The 21,000-nt window shown below is 36.5% G+C and overlaps 1 protein-coding gene across 3 annotated transcripts in view; it reads right to left on the bottom strand.

The window, feature by feature from the left end:
* Window positions 1-17,362, bottom strand: part of LOC132132165 (serine/threonine-protein kinase DCLK1-like) — a 41,927-nt gene extending 24,565 nt beyond the window's left edge. The window contains exons 1-3 of one of the 3 annotated variants that reach the window (XM_059544468.1): window positions 16,971-17,358; window positions 15,895-16,238; window positions 2,795-2,894 (exon numbers count right to left, since the gene is read on the bottom strand). In XM_059544468.1, the coding sequence (XP_059400451.1) occupies window positions 2,795-2,894; window positions 15,895-16,238; window positions 16,971-17,328 (802 nt within the window). In that variant the 5' untranslated portion in view covers window positions 17,329-17,358. Of the gene's footprint in view, window positions 1-2,794; window positions 2,895-15,894; window positions 16,239-16,970 lie in introns of all 3 variants that reach the window. The other 2 variants (XM_059544465.1, XM_059544467.1) reach the window with 2 other exon arrangements.
* Window positions 17,363-21,000: the final 3,638 nt, after the last annotated feature.

Genomic DNA, 21,000 nt, shown 5'->3' on the forward strand with positions numbered 1-21,000 from the left:
TTACTTCTATTTGGCATTGGAAAAATTTATGCATTTCAGATTGTTTTAGAATTTGGTTTCATCTTAGCAAAGATGGACACACATAGGACACAGCATGATAAACATGGACACTCAAATGAAATTTGTTCTATCATGTCACATGAGCTTCCACGTTTAGGATATGCAATGCTATAAATTAATGTATTTTTATGTGAATGAAAGTATAAATGAAATATTGTCATCTTATAAAGTGATCTAATCTGTTCACACGGTTTGGGTTAAACTGATTCAAATGGATTTATTTTACATTGCCTTCATGGCCTTTTGGATCTATTAAATTGTGGTTACCTGAACATTCAATAGAGGGACAGAACCTCTCAGGATTCATTAGTAAATCATGACAGAGTTTTAATTTTTGGGCGAACTATCCCCAGGAAGGAAGAAGGAAGGAAGGAAGGAAGGTCTGGAGTGACATGAGGATGAGTAAATGGTTCTGCGATTAAATATGGGTGATTAAACATGGTTATGTCAAACATATTGTGCTCCATTAATTTTTTTTTACAATTTACATCAGTAGTAAATGGTAAATCAATAGCTGACTGCTTAACTTTCATTATTTCAGCAGCTTTTCTTACAGTATATCACACTTCCAAATAACTGTCTAGTTCGATTGCCATCTCAAATCCTCTTTAAATGTCCTCTAAATTCAAACTCTGCCTAAAGACAATCCTTTAACTGAAGCGCTAAATTAAACCTCCTTTAAAAACAGTCTGCTTGTTGAAGCACATTTATGCAAGTGTGATAAAAAAAAGATGGCAGCGCTACAAGTGAGGAAAAGGCCTTAACCCTAAACCGAGATCAGAGACTGAAGATTAAATTAGATTCTCTGCAGATTAAGTGCTGCTCATATTCTCGCATGCTCCTTTTTTTTATATCCCATTTTTGCTTTTGCTGCAATAACCCTATGTACATAATGCATTGAGAGAGCAATAAGAATGTGACACCAGGTTTGACAGTAAATGCCACAGTCTATTAAGGCAGGATTTCTTGAAGGGCAGGACACCACCTCACTCTGTTTCTATGGAGTTACACATAGAACGAAAGTTCCAGCACTTTACTCTCCAGTACTAAAAAATCAATTTCTTTTATAAGACACAGTCTAGGTAAAAAAATGTGCTTTTTAACAATTGTTAATTACAGCCTTACACAATCTTCATCAACAACAATTTCATAACTTGTGAGTATTATGTATCAAATAAAAATTAACATGATATATCACTGCCAGTGTGCTGTTATGTGCTACCATTCTGCTCATATTAAATATGCATCCTCCAGGGAAATCATTGTCGTCAAAGGCTGCCATTTTGGCTCCATCCATCTCGCCATCAGCATGCTTCATATGTTCCTCTCAGCTCTGATCAGAACTCATTAGAGTGGCACGTGTTTATCTTCTAGTGCCTGTGTAATTAAACCTCTACTCATGATTGACTGCACTCATTCTAATTCAAGGTTATCAACCATTCGACATTCAATAAATTTGTTCTGTACAGTGAAGCTGTAACTTGGTTACAGCCATTAAATCTGTCAGATAGACAGATAGAGATAGAGACAGAGACAGATAGATAGATAGAGAGAGAGAGCCAGAGCCAGAGCCAGAGCTAGACTTACAGTGGGCAATAAATTGAAAAGAACCCCCCCCCCCCTTAAAATAATCACATTTTGTTGTTTTGCAGTCTGAAAAGAAGACTGAGACATTTTTTGTTTCCTCCAGCTGTTCCTTTGAGAAGATGATTAGCTAACACCTGATTGAGTTTACAATTTATTTTCATTAGGAGGGTGGTCCTTTTTCCAACTCTCAGGGATTCTTTTTATATATATATATACAATATATATATATATATATACAATATATATATATATATATATATATATTGTATATATATATATATATATATACAATATATATATATATATATATACAATATATATATATATATATATATATATATATATATATTCGGTTTTCTTTTCTGACATGTTGGCGTTATATCTTTCATTTGGATGTTATAAGTTGCACTGAGTTAATACAGTTGGATTAAACAAAAACTGTGTCCTTCATTTCAGGCTGCAAAGCAACAAAATGTTCTATACCCACTATATAGAAAGAGATAGAAAGAGATAGATAGATAGATAGATAGATAGATAGATAGATAGATAGATAGATAGATAGATAGATAGATAGATAGATAGATAGATATTTTGACAATAGAGAGAAGTCTCTTTTATTAAAGAGCTCTTCCGCATGCACTTTAGAAAACTGGGGCACCTGCTCTTCACTGAGCTCACATCAGCACAGAGAAGCCAAACAACGAACAGCCTTTGTCTGTCCACAATATTAATGAAAGGAAACCAGACACAGAAACACACAGATTCTCATTTCCTGACAACAACAACACAACAGGAACAGCATGGAGAGAAAAGACAAGGAGAGGCCAGAGGAGGAGAAGAGGTCTGTCCATCTAGGACAAGTGGCGAAGCCAGAAACCCATTAGAGAAGTGGCTGGTGTAGGCGTTAAGGGGGAATGAGCCTTTATTTTATATTCCACATTTGTGGGATGAAACTTTAATGGACCCATTCATAAGCTTCTTGTGAATTCATTTGTAACCAGATGTTATTCATTCAAGATGGGACAAAGAGAACATTTCTGGGTAGGTGGAGGTTGCCATCCACATGGATCTTTTGCTGATGAAATCATGACAAGTAGTGTTTTTTCAATCAGATGAATACAAAGGCAACTACTGAAAGGCTCTTTACCGCTTTCATCCAACATGAAGTCATCCTGGTAACGGAACTTCTCCGGGCCACATGCGATGAAGATGTCCTCCTCTCCAAAGAAATCTTGAAGGCATATGACCTGCGATTGGAAAGAGAGAAAGTCATTAGCAGCATTAAATCCATTAGAGCATCTGAATGTTCTTTAATAATGGCTCTAGGATAGAAAACCTAATGATCAAAGAGCTCAAATTACAGATCCAGTCTCTCTTCTTCAAAAAACCAATGAGATGGTTAGATCGTGATCACCACCCAGAAGGCTTTGAAGGCTTTACTAAGCCCATCTCTAATGTCTTTTTAAGATGAGTAACCATCAGCCAAGTTATTGTTGATTGCTCCTAATCAAGAAGAAGTTAGATCTTCCAGCCAAGCATCATTTCCCATCAGCCCAGTGGCCATCTTTGGGGAACGCTGCAATGACAATCTTTTTACAGTTTGATTATTTCAAACAATGAATCAAGGGGACAACAAGTTAACTAATGCATACTGTATATAATCAGACTTGAGAACAGCACAAAACAGACACGGGGGGCTATTTATTTTTTAGTTTTTGGTAAAGTATGATTTCTAGCTCTTGACTAAAGCTTGAATGAACAAAATGCATGATTCTTCATTAGCCAGCCAGCCAGTTTTTGTAACGAAGTGAGAGAAAATCTTGATTTGATTTTATTCATCGGGGTTGGAAACTGACATTGAGATTGCATTTTTGTTTGCTATGGCATTACATTTATTATTACTTACTTTTATTACAGTTATTATTATTATAAAAGTTATTATATGTATAAATGGAAATAAATGATAACTTGAGGAATGTGAAAATGAGAAAATTTGACATTTTTTCTAAAGACAGTGTGAGTTGCGGTTAGCTACCAGTTGCTAAGGTGTTCTCAGTGGTTAAAGCATGTTTCTTCGCAGCTGTCAAGTAGTTTTTCTAGGCAGTTGCAAAGGTGTTTTGAGTGCTTAAGCACATTGCTAGGCAGTTTTTAAAGTATTCTGAGCAGTTTAAGCATGTATCTATCAGTTTCTGTGTTTTGAGTGTTTTAGCACATTGTTAGATAGTTGCTAAGATGTTTGAAATAGTTTAAGCACATAGGCAGTTTTTAGGGTTTTCTGTATGTTTTAGGCATGTATCTTGTAGTTGCTAAGGTTGCTGCGTTCTGAGTGCTTTAGTACATTGTTAGGAGATGCTAACATGTTCTGTAAGGGTTTATGTTTCTAGGCAGATGCTAAGGTGTTCTGGGTGTCTTAGCACATCGATAGGCAGTTGCTAAAGTGTTCTGGTTGTTTTGCCACATCGCTAGGTTTGCTAGTTGCCCAAGGGTTGCTAAAGTGTTCTAAATGCTTTAACTTGTTGCTAGGCAGTTGCTGTTCTGGTGGTTACTTGGGCATTGCTAGGTGGATGCAGGAATGTTCTGGATGTTTGAACATCAAAAAAGCCCACAATACAATATACGCTGATCCCTAAATATGGCTCAGATCCCACTTTCAATGTAAATCTATAGGACATTTCACAAATGATGAGTCTGATTTCTTGGTATTAGCATCAATTCATGGTATTTTCAGGCACAAACAACATTTACTAACTGGCATGACACAGTCTACAACATGTGATGTACTAAGCAACAAGAGAAAGAAGAAGAAGAGGATAAATAGGGTTTGTTTTGAGAGCTAATTGCACCCAAAACAGCAGGAGCACCAGCCTTAAAGATGAGAATATTTCTGATGTTTCTCACCAAGCAGCAGTTAAAAAACATCAGAAAAACAGTTCCACATAAGGGTGCAGTGCAGAAAAGACCACTAGGATGAATGGTGATGCACAAAAAGAGGCAAGAGAGAATCAGGAAGTAGGAGCGATGGAAGCAGCAAAGTGTCAAACTCAGACTGACGGAGATAGCTGTCTCCCTGAGCAAAAAAGTAGCTTTGATGTTGCGAAGAAATATAAAAACAAGTTTGGTTATGCAAGACTGTGATCAGAAGTTCTCTGTCTCTCTAAGTAGAACAGACAAAGTGATCAAGCTGGCACAATAAACTGCAGAGCTATCCAAAGATTAAATGCTTATTACTTGGATTATTTCTGAACAGCAGCTTTGATGAAGATGAGACCAATGCATGGCAAAGCGCTGATTATGCCACTTGCATAATTATATAAAGAAGTTCAATGTTCAGTGAATAGAATGAAAAGCTTAAAGGACAAGGACAACACATTAAATTAAATATTTTTAGTTGAAAAAAAAAGTTTCTCATTCAGAGATTTAAAGTCCAAAATGTTACCTTCTTCTATTTTCCCTGAAAGAACAGAGTTAATAATTATATTAGTAATTTTTATAGTTTAGATTGGCACAGACACCACAGATGTGATTAGACAGTAAGTTCCCGTTTTGCAATGCTACAATTGCGCCATCTAGAGGAAAATCTGCGGCCGCGCATGACGTATTTGTCTTTTCTCATCAGCTGACATGGTTCATTTGTAGAGCAATTAAAATCATTAAATGTTTATTATTCACTACGAATATGTGAGGGTTAGATTCATATCCATATCAATTTCCTTCCACTGATAAGACCTTATTAATAGAATTAATTGAATATTTACCTAAATGATAGAGGGCGATGATTTATAAAACCACTAGGTGTCGCTGTTTACATGCACTAAGAAAAAAGAGTGGCAGTAAACTATCATTTTAATATTAAAAATGTAAGTAGGGGCATTTGTGTGTGTGTGTTTATAGGTTCACTACACACTGCAGTGTGTGCGCGCGCACCTCATTGGGATAAATGCAGAGCACAAATTCTGAGTATGGGACACCAGCTTCTTTTCAAATGTGAGCACACATTATAAACACACAATAAATGCATTTGGGCAGGCAAATATTTTGAAGCCTGGAGGACTAAAAGGTCTCGATACAAATGAACTGTCTCACTGTATTACATTAAAACAAATGAAATCTCTCTTCAAGGCAGCATTTTGCTGCAGTACAGATGCTCCATCTTGTTTTCTCGCCCACAGCTCTGGTAATACAGCAAGAAAAAAAAAAGAAAAATAACTGTGATATGCTATTTTTATTTCCCACTTTCAGGAGAGTTTCATGGAGGAACAGAACTCTGTACAGAATGTTTGTAACTACTTGAGGATGTGAACAGAAAGAGAGGCCAGTGGAGTTATATATAGCTGCACAGGTAAACTATGTCGTCATCAAAAAAAAAAGAAAAGAAAAAGAGGACAACACAAAGGAAGCTCTTAACGGTAAAAAAAAAAATGCCCCTCTGTTCTCAGTGAGGATAAGTACAGCATTTGTCCTGGTTCAGGAGGAATGTGTTTGTTTCTGACTTTGCACCTCTGTCTCTCTCTGTCTTTGATCTCAGACTCTATTGTGTCAAAAAAAAAAAATAGAAAGAAAAAAAAATACACCTATGTCACCCAACAATATAATGTGTACATTTACAATTTATTGCACTCTTATTTACAATAACATCCACAAATCTTGGTAATCTATCTAATCTTGAAATTAACATGAAATTACTGCATTTACTTTTGTCAAAAATGTGGAAAGGCTTTATTATTTTATATAATGCCTAAATTGACATTTCTAAAAGTAATTTTATATGCCATGCTAGTTGCATTTGGAAAATAATGTTAACTGATTAGTCCAATACAGTGTTGTTATTGTTAATTATGTATGTTTTTGGTAATTGAAATGAAGTTAAGTAAAATAAAAAAAAATAGATATTTATTAGTATTTAGTAGTAATTAGTATAGAATAAATAAGTAAAAAACTACTAAAATAGCTAAATTACAAAAAAATTTGTTAAACTAAAATGAGAAATTAATACTGAAATTGAAATGAGAAGTAAAATGTAAATTGTAAATACAAATAAATACTACAATAGTATAAATAATATTAAATAATAAAACAAACAACACTGGTCCAGAATAACAGGAACAGGAATGTGTATTAAGAATATTGACCTTAAAAGGTTTATCAATTGCCTGAACAGTAAAATTCCAAACTGAAATGTGCAAATGTTTGTGAGAGAAGCACCAAACAGTCATTGGTTGGACAAACAGAAAGCCCCACCCCAAGCTCATGCTATTGGTTGAGCCACTGTTTCTGTGTCAGGCTGATCAAACAAACAGAGCCAGGGTTTTACTTATCAGGGAACCTACAAATAGATTACTGATAGTTAGATCTGCATATTAAACAAAGGAAAGCAGAAACTATTAAACATGAAAACTAAACCAGGAAAAGTAGAAAGCACTAAACATGAAAAAAAAAATTAAACACTGCAGCATTTTACAGACAGTCAGAGTGAGTGGTGCTGTCCTTGGTGCTGAGAGTCTAGCACTGCAACAGAGACATTTCTCGCATAGCCAATGAGAATGCACCGACAAGATGTTTATGCCATGTGTTCACTGACAAGAGAGAGAAATAAACTATGTATCTCCAATGTGGAGAGAAATAACAAGTGCCCCAAAAGTACAACTTTAGACACAAGAAACAAAAAACAAAGGCAAAAGGGCCTTCTTCCTTTCTCAGCGCACTTATTCAGGGTCATACTGCAAATCTTCAGTAGCCAGGCTTGTGGTTAATCCAGTTAGTATCAGGTAATGGGACCTAGAATAGCTGTCCCTGTCAAGAGGGGCAGAGAGAAATACATTGGCATGACAAAGCTGAGGTCATGTCCTGCATCAATACCAAAGTGATGCTTTCACACTCATCCTCATCCCACACATGTGTGCATGTGTAAAACACAGCAGGGAGTATGTAGGGGTAGAAATGTAGAACATCATTATTACATACAGCCATCCTACACCCATATGTGCATGTTCATGTGGGTGTATGTGTGTGTAAATGTGCATAGAGGGAGTGAGGGAAGAAAATAAGGCCTAACAAAATCAGGCGTTATGACAGCATTATGATCGTGGGAGGCTCATGTCTCATCAAAACAGAAGAAGCCCATTAGACAACAGATTGAATTATTGCCCACCTCCATCTGAGTGTTCCTCAAGCCTCCGCACAAATTGTTCAAAATAACTGCTGTCTTTATCTTGTTTTGAATTCGGATAAGATAAGACACAAGATGAACTTTCACACCCTGACATTTCAAAATGTCAAATTTGAATCTGATGAAATAGTGGGGTACATTCATGTTTGAACAATACCTTTTAGGTTCAGGAATTTCTTTCACCTGAGGAAAACAAAAGCAGATGATATAGGCAGGAAGTTGCACTTTTTCCACATAATGAAAATATTTAGTGAAGGATAAACAGATCCATAACAATAACAACATAACAATACTGACAGGATTTTCATATTTTATTGCACTGTTCCTTTAAGAGCACCAGGAGTCAAGGGAACTGTGCTCTATTAATGTCAGTGTCTGCTATAATGTGGAGCTTCTTCAGATGAATTAGCTGCCATCTTGATCTCCTAAATCAGGCCTGCTAAATGTCGAGCAGACTACAAGAGCAGTTACATAAGACCTCAATTACATAAGACGGATTCTATGCCAGAAGTGGGTGGAGATTAGGAATAACTTTATTATAACAGAACTGCGGTGAGCGATAAAATCATATCCCTAAAGAAAAGACTAGTAAAAGACGTAGCTTCAGACGATCAGACTGTTCTCTCCATTTCGACTTGATCTCTCTTTGAGGATATGTCTCACTAGATGGTGCTTTTATTAGAAAGTTCAATGTGGACTTTATTACAACACACATGAAAAGAAAAGGGTATGATGATCATGACTGATTAATTAATTAAGAGTGTTTCTCAAAGAAATCCTTTTAAAAATCATCTGAGAACATTCAAAGCAGCAACATTTATGCAATGTGCAACACTTAAAGGGTTAGTTAACCAAAAATGAAAATCAGCCCATGAATTACTCACCTTAAAGTCATCCTAGGTATATATTACTTTTTTCATTCATACGAATGCAGTCAGACTTATTTTTTTAAATTGTCTTTGATCTTTCAAGCTGTTTGATGCCATTCAGTGGGTGTTGCACTGTATCAGTTCATGAGAAGTTTAATAAAATGCATGTCCATTAAAAAAAAGTGTCTCACATGGCTCCAGGGGGTGAACAAATGCCTTCTATAGTGAATCGATGTAAAAAAAAAAAAAAAAAAAAAATCCATATTAAAAACGTAATAATCACTTTCATCTGGCTTGCGCTCACTGATGTAAAACAGAATCAGTTGAGGTGAATGACGTATGAGGTCAATATTGCGCATGCACTGTAAATTTTGTGAAAACCAACACAAGGACAACCAGGCTCCTCTTGGCTTATATTGAAATCCTCTGACAATCTTTTTTTTTTTAACAAATCTTTGTTTTGTACTTCTAATTAGTGACTGTTGTTTTGTTTTGATCTCTCCACTGCGTTTCCGCATGCGTCACTTCTGAGCAGCGCATACACAAAGCTGCCCTCATACGTCTTTACCCCGGAACTGCTTAGTGTGAGCACAAGCTAGATTCAAGTGATTATTAAGTTTTGAATATTAACATTTTTCTTACACAAATGCATTGTTTCACTACAGAAGGCCTATGTTCAACCCCCGGAGCCATGTGAGACACTTTTTTTTAATGGATGAGATTTTTATTAAACTTCTCAAGGACCAATGCAGTGCAACACCTGCTGAGTGCCATCAAACAGCTTGAAAGATCGAAGACCATTTTTAAAATAACTCCAGCTGAATTTGCCAGAAAGAAGAAAGTCATAGACACCTAAGATGACTTCAGGGTGAGTAATTTATGGACTGATTTTCATTTTTGGATAAACTAGCCCTTTAAAGGAAATGAAAAGAGAAACAAAGATGCACAACTAAATACACACACAAAAAAAGAAACTGAAACAGATAAACTAAAAAACTAAATGAAAACAAAACAAAAACAAAAGTCACTTAGAACAGTTTAAAAGTAAAGTTGTGGTGCTTTAGTTAACAAGACAGATATAAATGTCCCTAATTTCTTTGCTGTCGTTCATTGTGTGTTGTTTTGGCAGCAGACACATATTAAAATGATTTTCATGGAAAGCTAATTTTTTTTTTGTTCTTTTATGCCCAAACACAAGCTGTCGACACAAAAGTTCACACTCATACACACACACACATTCTTTCATACACACACACACACCTGGTAGGAGTGACTCAGCAAAAGCAGCAGACTAACTAAAATCTGATCTCCAGATACCTGCTGTCTGATAGCTACAGCTTACTCAGAATAAATCAGGATGGATGAGCTAAAATACAAACCAAAGGAACAACTGCAATTTTTTGAGGGAAATTCACTGCTGTTTATTTGCAAATGCTGTCTGTGTTGTTGTAGTGCCCATGAACTGAATTATGCAAATCAGGCGACAAAAACATGTTCATGCAATTTGTGTTGAAAGCAATCTGCTTGGCACAATTCTCAATCTTGAGAGTGCAAGGTTAGCAGACAATGCACCAGACTACCACTGGCGTACTTGACGGCAATTCACACAGAACATGTTTTCTGCATTCCACTGGTCTGGGTTTCTATTTCTATGTAAATGGGCTATACGGATGTGTTTGACCATTGTGCTTATGTCTGCAGTGAGTTTAAAAACATAAGACACAGGGCAGTGGAATGAAAAAAAGCAAGGTCTAGTTTCTCAAAGTTTAACTTTTTAAACTTGAGAGTCACTTTTTTAGAACAGTGTGTCATTTATTACAATTTATTACAGCACCCAATAAAAGATATGGGTATGATAATGATGAATTAATTATGGGCATATGTGCATTTATAATTTCATTTGATCATCATTTGATGAATTACTACACGATCAATATAGAATATGCACAGACTTTTCTTCTAAAAGGAATTCTATGCATGCCTACTGAGACTAATATACATAGAAAGGAGGCTGTTTGCTGAAAAGATTGACAATGACTTTATTTTTTAATACAGCACAGCACTATTTCTGCACATTTAGCACCATGTACTAAAGTGGTTTAATTTGCCCCTTATTTTTTAACTAAATGAAAACCAAACAATCATGTAGACTAGAGTTAAAAAAAAAACAATAACAAAACACAGTCCTCTAGAGTCAAAATAAAACAAAAAACAAAACAGTCATCTAAAACAAATTAAACACAAAAAAACATAACCATCATCTAGAGTAAAATAAAACTAAATAAAACATTCATCTAAAAAAAAACTTAAAAAAAAAAAAGTAATCTAAAGTAAAACAAAAGAAACAAAAAACATCTATTCTAGAGTATACAAAACTTCAATCTAGAGTACAAAAAAACTGTCATTTAGAGTAAAACAAAACAAAACAAAACAAACAATCATGTATAGTAGTATTTACAAATTCCCCTAATTTAATACAGCACAGTGCTATTGCAGCACTTTTAGCACCATGTACAAAAGAGGTGCAATGTGCCTCCTTATTTTTCACTAAATGCAATACATAAGAACATTACAGAAACCCAGATTAAGCTCCAGTCTTAGTTTAAGTTGTTAATCCTGATTTGGATTTTAATATGGATTTAACTCACCAGGAAACAAAGAAATTCTGCTGACTACAATATCTGGGGAGAGCAAGACCATATGCCAAAGGCAGAATATCTGGCCATTTCTTGCTCAAGAGGGGGTAAATGGCCCTTCAGACAATGGAAGGCTGTTAGAGACTGAAAGACATGGCTAATTAAGTAGGCTGTGCATATGCAATGGCGCAGAAAATCAGTTATGTCCATACCACAAACTTCAGGAAGAGCAAACACATGAGTGACTGCTGATTACACGCCTGCTATGTCACTATCTCGGCTCAAAGCAGATGCCAGAGGTCATTAAAAAATCAGTTGTAGTATGCAAGACACGTCTGTCTGGTTATTTATGTGTGTATGTGTGTGTGTGTGTGTGTGTGTGTGTGTGTGTATGTCTGTTATGTGTTAACTATTAGACGGCTGTGTTTGTGTAGCTTTAAGTCTTTTGTGTAAGTGTGTGTCTGTGTGTGTAAATATGGGCTTAACGGATAAGAACAAGAGAACCATGTCCGCAGCCTAAACCACTTATCATACGTCTACCTCTCCCTCAGACTAAACTCCCCACACACTACTGCCCACAGTGATGTCACAAAGGCTCAGGCCGTTACCAAGCAACTGGATCACATCGTCATAGAAACTGTTGGGGGGGGGGGGGTTCAGTTTCTTTGGAAAGGAGAGATCATGAGGGAGCAACAAGCATGGATAAAATTAGCTCATGTCCAAAGTCCTGTCCTTTGTGTGGAAAGACAACCACAACTGTGCTAGTTCATAGTACACTGCATATTAAAAATGTGTCAGAAAGTCAGAGACATACATTTGGAGGGTCTGTGCATGGTTGCAGATGATGTTAAATGGGGTTTAAGACAGTTCTGACAGGTTACATTATGAATTTCAGCTGCATGCCCTCTTTGTTCCCATCTGACAGGAATGTCGTTCAGCAGCATTGAAATACAAGCAAAAATTTGAGCCTGCACTCAGTAGTACCAGAAATTATTGGAGATCACACGGGGACTGGATCCAGGTCACTGGCCATCTGAGGGGAACTGAATCAGATGTGGCACAGAAAACTTTCCTAACTCTGAATTATCTATATGAGGAGCACCTGAATCAATTGATAAACTAGTGGTCAAGTGGACAAAAATCAAGCCAAAAGATCTGACCCCCAAATCTCTATATGGTGCTGTCACAAATCTTGCTAGTAAACTTAATGTATCTCTCCCACATGATAACTTATTAGTACCCCATCTATACAGAGCTGTAGTTTGTTTTGTTCTATTCTAGTACATGTATCACAATGTTTTTTTACACCATAAAACCTTACACAATCCATTTTCACGCCCTACAGTAATACTCCAGAAAAAAGTCTCACGATTCATAGGAAGATGGAATAAGAGCTTGATATACTGTCTCTAACCTCATTATACAGGTTATCAGAAAGGTGTCGTGACGCAAAGACCCAAAAACCCAGATCTCTCTCGTAAAATGAGCTTTTCAATTCATTCACATTTCCACAGACATTGGCCACATGCATTCTAGCATCTGACATCTATTTTTGCAATCACGACAGGTGCTACAGACATCAGAGCTAGAGGCAGATGTTGGTTCCGTTATGAAGACATCAAGGCCTGTTGTCGCCTTATGTCTTTTTTGATACTTCCAAACTCTACAAGAACCATATGGTTCCGAGGGGGTAATACACAGTTTTTTGCACCAAAACTGGCATTTGATCTGATATGAAATCAGCCTCACATAAACAAAAGGAACACATCTCTACCAAGCCATATGACACACAAGTAACTGACAGGATCTGTAGCTGAAAGAAACACATACATTCATACTTGGGAAAATCACGTTCATACTCCCATGTGACTAATCAGATTGCAATCAATCTCCATAGTGCTTGCATTTATAATTAGCTCTTTCTCTAACAGACAGACTCTGCACTCTGCTTTTTCTGAAATATGCCATACAGTGTGCAAAATGCAATAAGCAGTCTCTGCTTGAATCAAATTTTACATTAGACTCAACCAAGGCAGATGATAAACTGTAATTTTATTCACTGACTAAAAGGAGAAATCCATATTTTTCTTTCAAAAGGCACAGACAGGTTCATTTACATACATTAAAGCAGCAGAAAAATGAGAAAATTTTTGGTCTATTGAATTATATGCGGTCTAAGCTCTGCCTAAACTCCTACTCAGCAGATAAAATTGAATTTGCATGGACTTTCTTAAGTATTTTTTTGCACTTTGCAAAAACAATACAAGCCTAGTCAAAAATGGCTGTAATGAAATAATACAAAAAGACGATCATGTTATGTAAAAGATAATGAGTTACCTCATGACTCAATAACACCGAACTTAACTAACAATTGCTTTAGAAATCCCATTAATCACCTACACAGTCAGATTTATTTTTGTAATACCTCAAAAAAGCACCACAATATATTGGCATAAGCTGCCCCCACACCTGGATCCTGCATTCAAACTGAACAATAAACAGGAAGATGTACTTTTATTGCTTTGTTAATTATGCACCTGAACTAACCCACATAGATTCTTCCATTATCTCCTTTTATTTTCTTTCTGTGTCTCTCCTTCCTGATTTCTGTTGCTTTTGTTTATAATTGTATCAGGACAAAATCGTGTGCTGTAAATGTGTCTGGCCAGGCTTGTTCATTAGACAGCTCCCTCAGGCCCAATCGATCCCTGTTCTAAAATTAGCGCTACCCATAATGCTCTTACTTTATCTGGATGGTGAACAGGGCTTTTATGCCTTACTGTGTAATCTCTGATATCAGACCCACACAGTTGGAGGAAGGCTTTTATGACTTACATTTCATTTAAAATACATATATGTTGCTTAATACAGCTACTCTAAAAAGGCAGTAAGTCTTATGCATGACTGCACATGATATGAAGTGCTCCAGTTTTCAACATTCAAGGTGATTTAGAGGGATTTTCACATGGAAAAGATTAAGTCTGAAGATCTGAAACACTGGAAGAGCCACCAGCACAGAGATCAATGGAGATAAGTAACAGATCTGTGCGCATATTGATTAGAGTTCAATGAATTTCAGTCAAATGGCGACTACTTATTTGCACATTTTACCTAGCAGAATAGAGACACACTGAAAGACAAGTATGTACAGTGACATTCAAAAGTCCACAATGAAAATTCTGGGATTTAAAACAGGGTTATTATAGTTAATAATATAACCCCCCCAAAAAACCGTTGTCACTTGAAATAGAACAAACTTTTACTGAAATAAAATAAAATCAGAAAAAAATGTCTAGTTGCTAGTTTATGTATTAAACTAACTTAAAGTAAAAAAAGTAAAAAACGAAAACTTTAAAATTAAAATGGAAAAAAAATGATTCAAAATATTAATAAAAAGCATAATAGTATTTTAGGGTTAAAAAAATTTAAACAAAAAAAGGATGACGTAAAATGAATTCAAATTATTAAAAATTCTACACTATTTTTAAGTTACTAATCAAATAAGCAAATTTGCAACATTAGCCATGTGACTTTGTAACAAAAGGTCAAATTTCCTTCCATTGAAGCACATGTTCTTCATTCTCAAATCTGAGAAAAAAAGTTAATGTAGCTTGAGTGCTGCCTTTTTTTATTCCAAAAGGGGGGAAATCAAATACAAATATAAAACAAATTTAATTAAATATAATTTTTTATTTAAACTTTTCACTTAAAATTTATAAAATTGTGGGGGGGGGGGGCTTTCACAAGTGAACCTTTGAAATGCACTGTACAGTGAGATGTGGAAGTTATTTACAATGTGTATGATCAAATATTTAGAACATCTAAGCATTTCATGCATGTGTGTGCCCTTCTGTCATTCTGCATGTGTGGGGCAGCACAGATGTTTCAGAGCAGCATAAAAAGGTGGGAGGAATTTAAATGAGAGCAGAAGCCTGAGTTATTTCTGTATGCTCTGAGCCACATGTTCTCTCATGTTGAGTGTGCGTGGGCAAAGACACAGATTTCCATTCATAAACTAGACTAGATCATTGATCTGGCTACAGGTTAGGGGGAGATTTCTGCTGTAGCATTTGAAATAATGAGGCTTCATTATTTATAATTCAAAGCTTGTGGGATGAATCCATTTCAGAGGATAAAAAACAAGAGCCAAATTGTTTGGATGTTGAGCTCCCTATTTCTTGGATGTTTTTTGAGTTTCTACAAGAGAAGAACCATTCAAAACACTTTTAAGTCTATACAGTATTTGAGTCAACTGCTTACAATAACAAGGGAAGATGGCCAACAGCTGTTGATGAATGAATAATTTCTAACATTTCTATTTCACTACCAGTCAATTATCTGGGACTCCCAATGTGCAATTTCAGTATGCTTTCAAGTTTTCCATGCCTGTTCAAAGGGTGAGCTTGCATAACAACAACTTTTATGAAATTCATTAGTTGTCTGAGGTAAAATCACACGAATTAATAAACTTTACATAACAATCATGATACAACACAAAACAGATTCACTTTTCAGACTCTGAAACTAAAATACTGCAGCAATATCAAGATTTCCATTAATAAACAAGCAATCTTACTTGCTTTCCCTCAAGGGTGTAGATCCTCTTGACAACACCAGAATCAAGCTTTATAGCATCTGTAATATCAGTCAGAACTTGCTCAAAGGAGTGGGCTGTCTTCTTGTTGAGCAGGATGCGAACTGCCTTCCGTGGCTTCACCCCACTGCGGATGACGGTGACCAGTTTGGGTCTGATGAAGTCTTTGCCCTCTTTGGACTGTGGTTCTGATTTCGAGCTGGCTAGAGACGTGGGACACTTGCTGGAGCCCAAGGCCCTCACATTCACAGACCAGTTAGGGTTGACGTTATTAGAGTAGTCAAGCTTTTTAAAGGCTTCGGTGGAGCCACACACATAACTCTCACCTAAAATAATTGAAAGAACATAATCACATGATACATCATAAAAAGAGAGCATTTAATTTTTAGGCAAAAGACCTGAAGCACTGTCGATTGAGCTGTCATCTCTGTTAAAATGCATTGATTTATGGTAAAGCCATGCAGACTTAAGTGCTCGTCATTGAGTGCCCTAATTTTGTATCCTTGCCGTCACATCTACTGCTCTGATTTTGAGAATCCAAATGCATTCAAGGCACCAAGATATGGAAACCTTTTAATGTCTCTCATAAAACAATAAGCTATTAAAATGAAATCCTTATAAGGCTAAAAAGTCAAATAAATTCAGCTTTGGTAAACAGAAGAGACTGCTTTGAAAAACAACAAAAAGAAACTTACCGATCTAAAACGAATTCATACGAAATCGCCATCTAATAAAATAGTACTGTTTTCTCATGAGATTGCTTTGAGACGCGTTTTTTAAAGCTAAACTGCTTTAAAATTTTGCAGCATAAAATCGCAATGTACCTGCGCAAGATGCTGAAAAAGCTGTGAGGTAAAATTATGTCCGTTTAGCTAGCATGTAGACTACATAGATAAAATAATGTAAAAACTGAAGCAGTGCAACTGAACCACAAAACATGGAAAAACAAAAACATAAAGTTGTGCTCATATAACCTACACATTTTAGTCGCAATTTCTAGATTTTTACTGCAGCCCAAATGGGCGTGGCTACCTAACTCCTCCCCAAAAGGCATTTACCTTCCATCAGCTGATCTACACTGGTGATTTTTTTGGAGCCATCGATTGTGTAGATGATTCGGACCCCTTGGGGCAGGTTGACGTTATCAGAGAGGGTTCGGGTGAGGTCGGCCAGCAAAGCGTCAAAGGTTCTTATCCGGTCCGATGAGATGGCATACACAATGCCATTGAAGTACCTGTCACCATTGCGGTAAAAGCGCACTTTCTTTGCCTTCTTCTCCGAGCTCAGAGCTTTCAAGGTGCGTGTCCGGTACAGGCTGCAGTGGGCGCTGTGAGTGGGACTGAGAAGCCCGTTCGCCCGTCCTGCACTTCGGCTGCTGCGTTGCACTTTATCTCTCTCATCAAAGTGTTCCTCCATGTTGTCCAGTCAAATTAGGTCTAAAGCGTAAAAAATTTACATATGGAAAAGAAAAGTTACGAAAAGGTCTTTCATATTATGAAGATGTCTTTCATACTTTTCTGGACCTTGACAGTGTAGTTTTCTTAGCAGTCATTGGGACAGTCACAAGCCAAAAGTTTATAATGGTGTAGCGTACATTAATACATTGACCAAAAGTTATTTTTTAATTTCAGTATCAATTAAAAATCTGTATGTTAAATGCCATGATATTTTTTTATTCATATCGCTTTACGTGTATGAAAAATATTTATATAATTTTACCACTATTTAAAGTTAAAACTCTTGAAGTGGTTTAACTGTAAAGTAAAAAGTATGTTTAAAAAAAAAAACTACAAATTGAAACAAATTCATTGTTAGTAATACCAAAAGGGTTTCTTCGACCTGAACACAAGTCCTTTCATAAAAGCTCAAAATATGTGAATATTTAAAAACATAAACATACACACATAAACTGAGTGACACTGAGACAAATACTTATATTTTAAAATAAATAAATAATAATAGATTATGCCCAATTACTAAATATTTCCCAACAAATTACTTTGATCCTTAAAATGAACACTTGTTCCAGTTGAAAATCTTGAACCGGACAAAAATTAACCTCACGTCGCTGACCATTAGGCTATTACATAACTGATAAGCCGAACTATCAAAATGACTTAGAATGAGCAAAACAAAATGCAAAGACAGGTCCAAATATTTGCGAGCGCTCGGTTTGCTTTATTTCACATACAGAAAAGAAAAAAACTATTTTTACTTACCTTAAGATTTAGTGAATATTCAAGATTTCTTCTCAGGCACGATTCAGATGTTGAGTTGTGCTGACTGGAGTCGTGATGTGAGCCCGGCACCTCCTTTGTTGTCCCGCAGAGGAGGCTGGTTGTCGGTCGGCAGCTGCTCTCTCTCTCTCTCTCTCTCTCTCTCTCTCTCTCTCTCTCTCTCTCTCTATCTCTCTCTATCTCTCTTCTCTCTCTCTCTCTCTCTCTCTCTCTCTCTCTCTCTCTCTCTCTCTCTCACACACACACACACACACACACACACACTCTCTCTCTCTCTCACACACACACTCTCTCTCTCTCTCCGTGTCTTGCAGTGATTTTACATTCAGCCCTGCACAGCAGACCTGCCACAGCCATCCCTCCTTTTCTCCACACACACACACACACACACACACACACACACACACACCGCCCCGGTCCTCTACGGTGAGGCTGCTCCACAGAGTCAAGTCTTTCTCGAAGCTCCGTCACGACTCAGAGCGAACATTTGCTTGTATACATGTTCAAACTCTATTTGATCATAAAAGAACATTAACGACATCAATTAGTTTCTTAAATATAATTTAGTGCACGCCTATTCTAAAATTAGCCTACATAATTACAAAACACATCGTCGTAACCTTGACTTGCTGAGTCAAGTTTTTTATTATTATTATTATTATTATTATTTTCTTTTTCTTTTTTTACTTATTTGAAAATATTGAATGAATATATCTGAAGTTCTAAGTGGCTTAAATCTAGTTAAGTCTATATAATCAAAATCATTCTTCAAAAAAAAAAGTATAAAATGGACACTTTATGAAATAATAATTGGTGGACCCCTGTTGAAAATCCCTTAACTGCATTAATGATTTAATCGAGGGAGTCGACTCCTTGCTGGTGCTTTTTTGACAGACGCCTTTATCATACAGGTGCTGGTCATATAATTAGAATATAATCAAAAAGTTGATTTATTTCACTAATTCCATTCAAAAAGTGAAACTTGTATATTATATTCATTCATTACACACAGACTGATTATTTCAAATGTTTATTTCTTTTAATTTTGATGATTATAACTGACAACTAAGAAAAATCCCAAATTCAGTAACTCAGAAAATTAGAATATTGTGAAAAGGTTCAATATTGAAGACACCTGGTGCCACACTCTAATCAGCTAATTAACTCAAAACACCTGCAAAGGTCTCTCAGTCTAGTTCTGTAGGCTTCACAATCATGGGGAAGACTGCTGACTTGACAGTTGTCCAAAAGACGACCACTGACACCTTGCACAAGGAAGGCAAGACACAAAAGGTCATTGCAAAAGAGGCTGGCTGTTCACAGAGCTCTGTGTCCAAGCACATTAATAGAGAGGCGAAGGGAAGGAAAAGATGTGGTAAAAAAAAAAAAGTGTACAAACAATAGGGATAACCGCACCCTGGAGAGGATTGTGAAACAAAACCCATTCAAAAATGTGGGGGAGATTCACAAAGATTGGACTGCAGCTGGAGTCAGTGCTTCAAGAACCACTATGCACAGACGTATACAAGACATGGGTTTCAGCTGTCGTATTCCTTGTGTCAAGCCACTCTTGGACAACAGACAGCGTCAGAACCGTCTAAAGACAAAAAGGACAGGGAAGCTGTCCAAAGCTGTCCAAAGTTATGTTCTCTGATGAAAGCAAATTTTGCATTTCCTTTGTAAATCAGGGTCCCAGAGTCTGGAGGAAGAGAGGAGAGGCACACAATCCACGTTGCTTGAGGTCCAGTTTAAAGTTTCAACAGTCAGTGATGGTTTGGGGTGCCATGTCATCTGCTGGTGTTGGTCCACTGTGTTTTCTGAGGTCCAAGGTCAACGCAGCCATATACCAGGAAGTTTTAGAGCACTTCATGCTTCCTGCTGCTGACCAACTTTATGGAGATGCAGATTTCATTTTCCAACAGGACTTGGCACCTGCACACAGTGCCAAAGCTACCAGTACCTGGTTTAAGGACCATGGTATCCCTGTTCTTAATTGGACAGCAAACTCGCCTAGAAAATCTATGGGGTATTGTGAAGAGGAAGATGCGATATGCCAGACCCAATGCAGAAGAGCTGAAGGCCACTATTAGAGCAACCTGGGCTCTCATAACACCTGAGCAGTGCCACAGACTGATCGACTCCATGCCACGCCGCATTGCTGCAGTAATTCATCGTATTGAGTGCTCTACATGCTCATACTTTTCATGTTCATACTTTTCAGTTGGCCAAGATTTCAAAAAATCCTTTCTTTGTATTGGTCTTAAGTAATATTTTAATTTTCTGAGATACTGAATTTGGGATATTCCTTAGATTGTATTTTTATATATAGAACAATTAAACCTGTATAACTGAATATTAAAGGGATAATTTGCCAAGAAGCAGTCATATTTGTTTTGTTTTATTTCTTATATATATATATAAATCCACTGCTAACAAGGAAAAATAATTAGCAAACGTTTGAAAACACATGAGGGTGAATAAATGATGTCAGAATAAATCATTCACTAAGTTATTGCTCATTCTTGGATTATAACAGTGTAGTGATATAAGTATACATGATGAGACGATTATATTCTGGTCACAAGGGGTCACAAAGTTTTTTCCCCCAAGTTGCTTAAAAAATGTTTCAAGCAAAAAATAAGACCTGGGATTGTTTTCTATGAACCAAAGTGGTGTCATTTGATGATGTTCAGTGCATTTTCACATTTACATTTTGTCTGAACCCAGTGCTGTCCTCCAGGCTTGAACCATCAGATATAGTGAAACATCATCATTGTATATATATATATATATCAGGCCATTCAAGATGTAGGTGAGTTTGTTTCTTTATCAGAGAAGATTTTGGGAAATT

Source organism: Carassius carassius, chromosome 49, assembly GCF_963082965.1.
Source record: "Carassius carassius chromosome 49, fCarCar2.1, whole genome shotgun sequence".
Taxonomy (NCBI): Eukaryota; Metazoa; Chordata; class Actinopteri; order Cypriniformes; family Cyprinidae; genus Carassius; species Carassius carassius.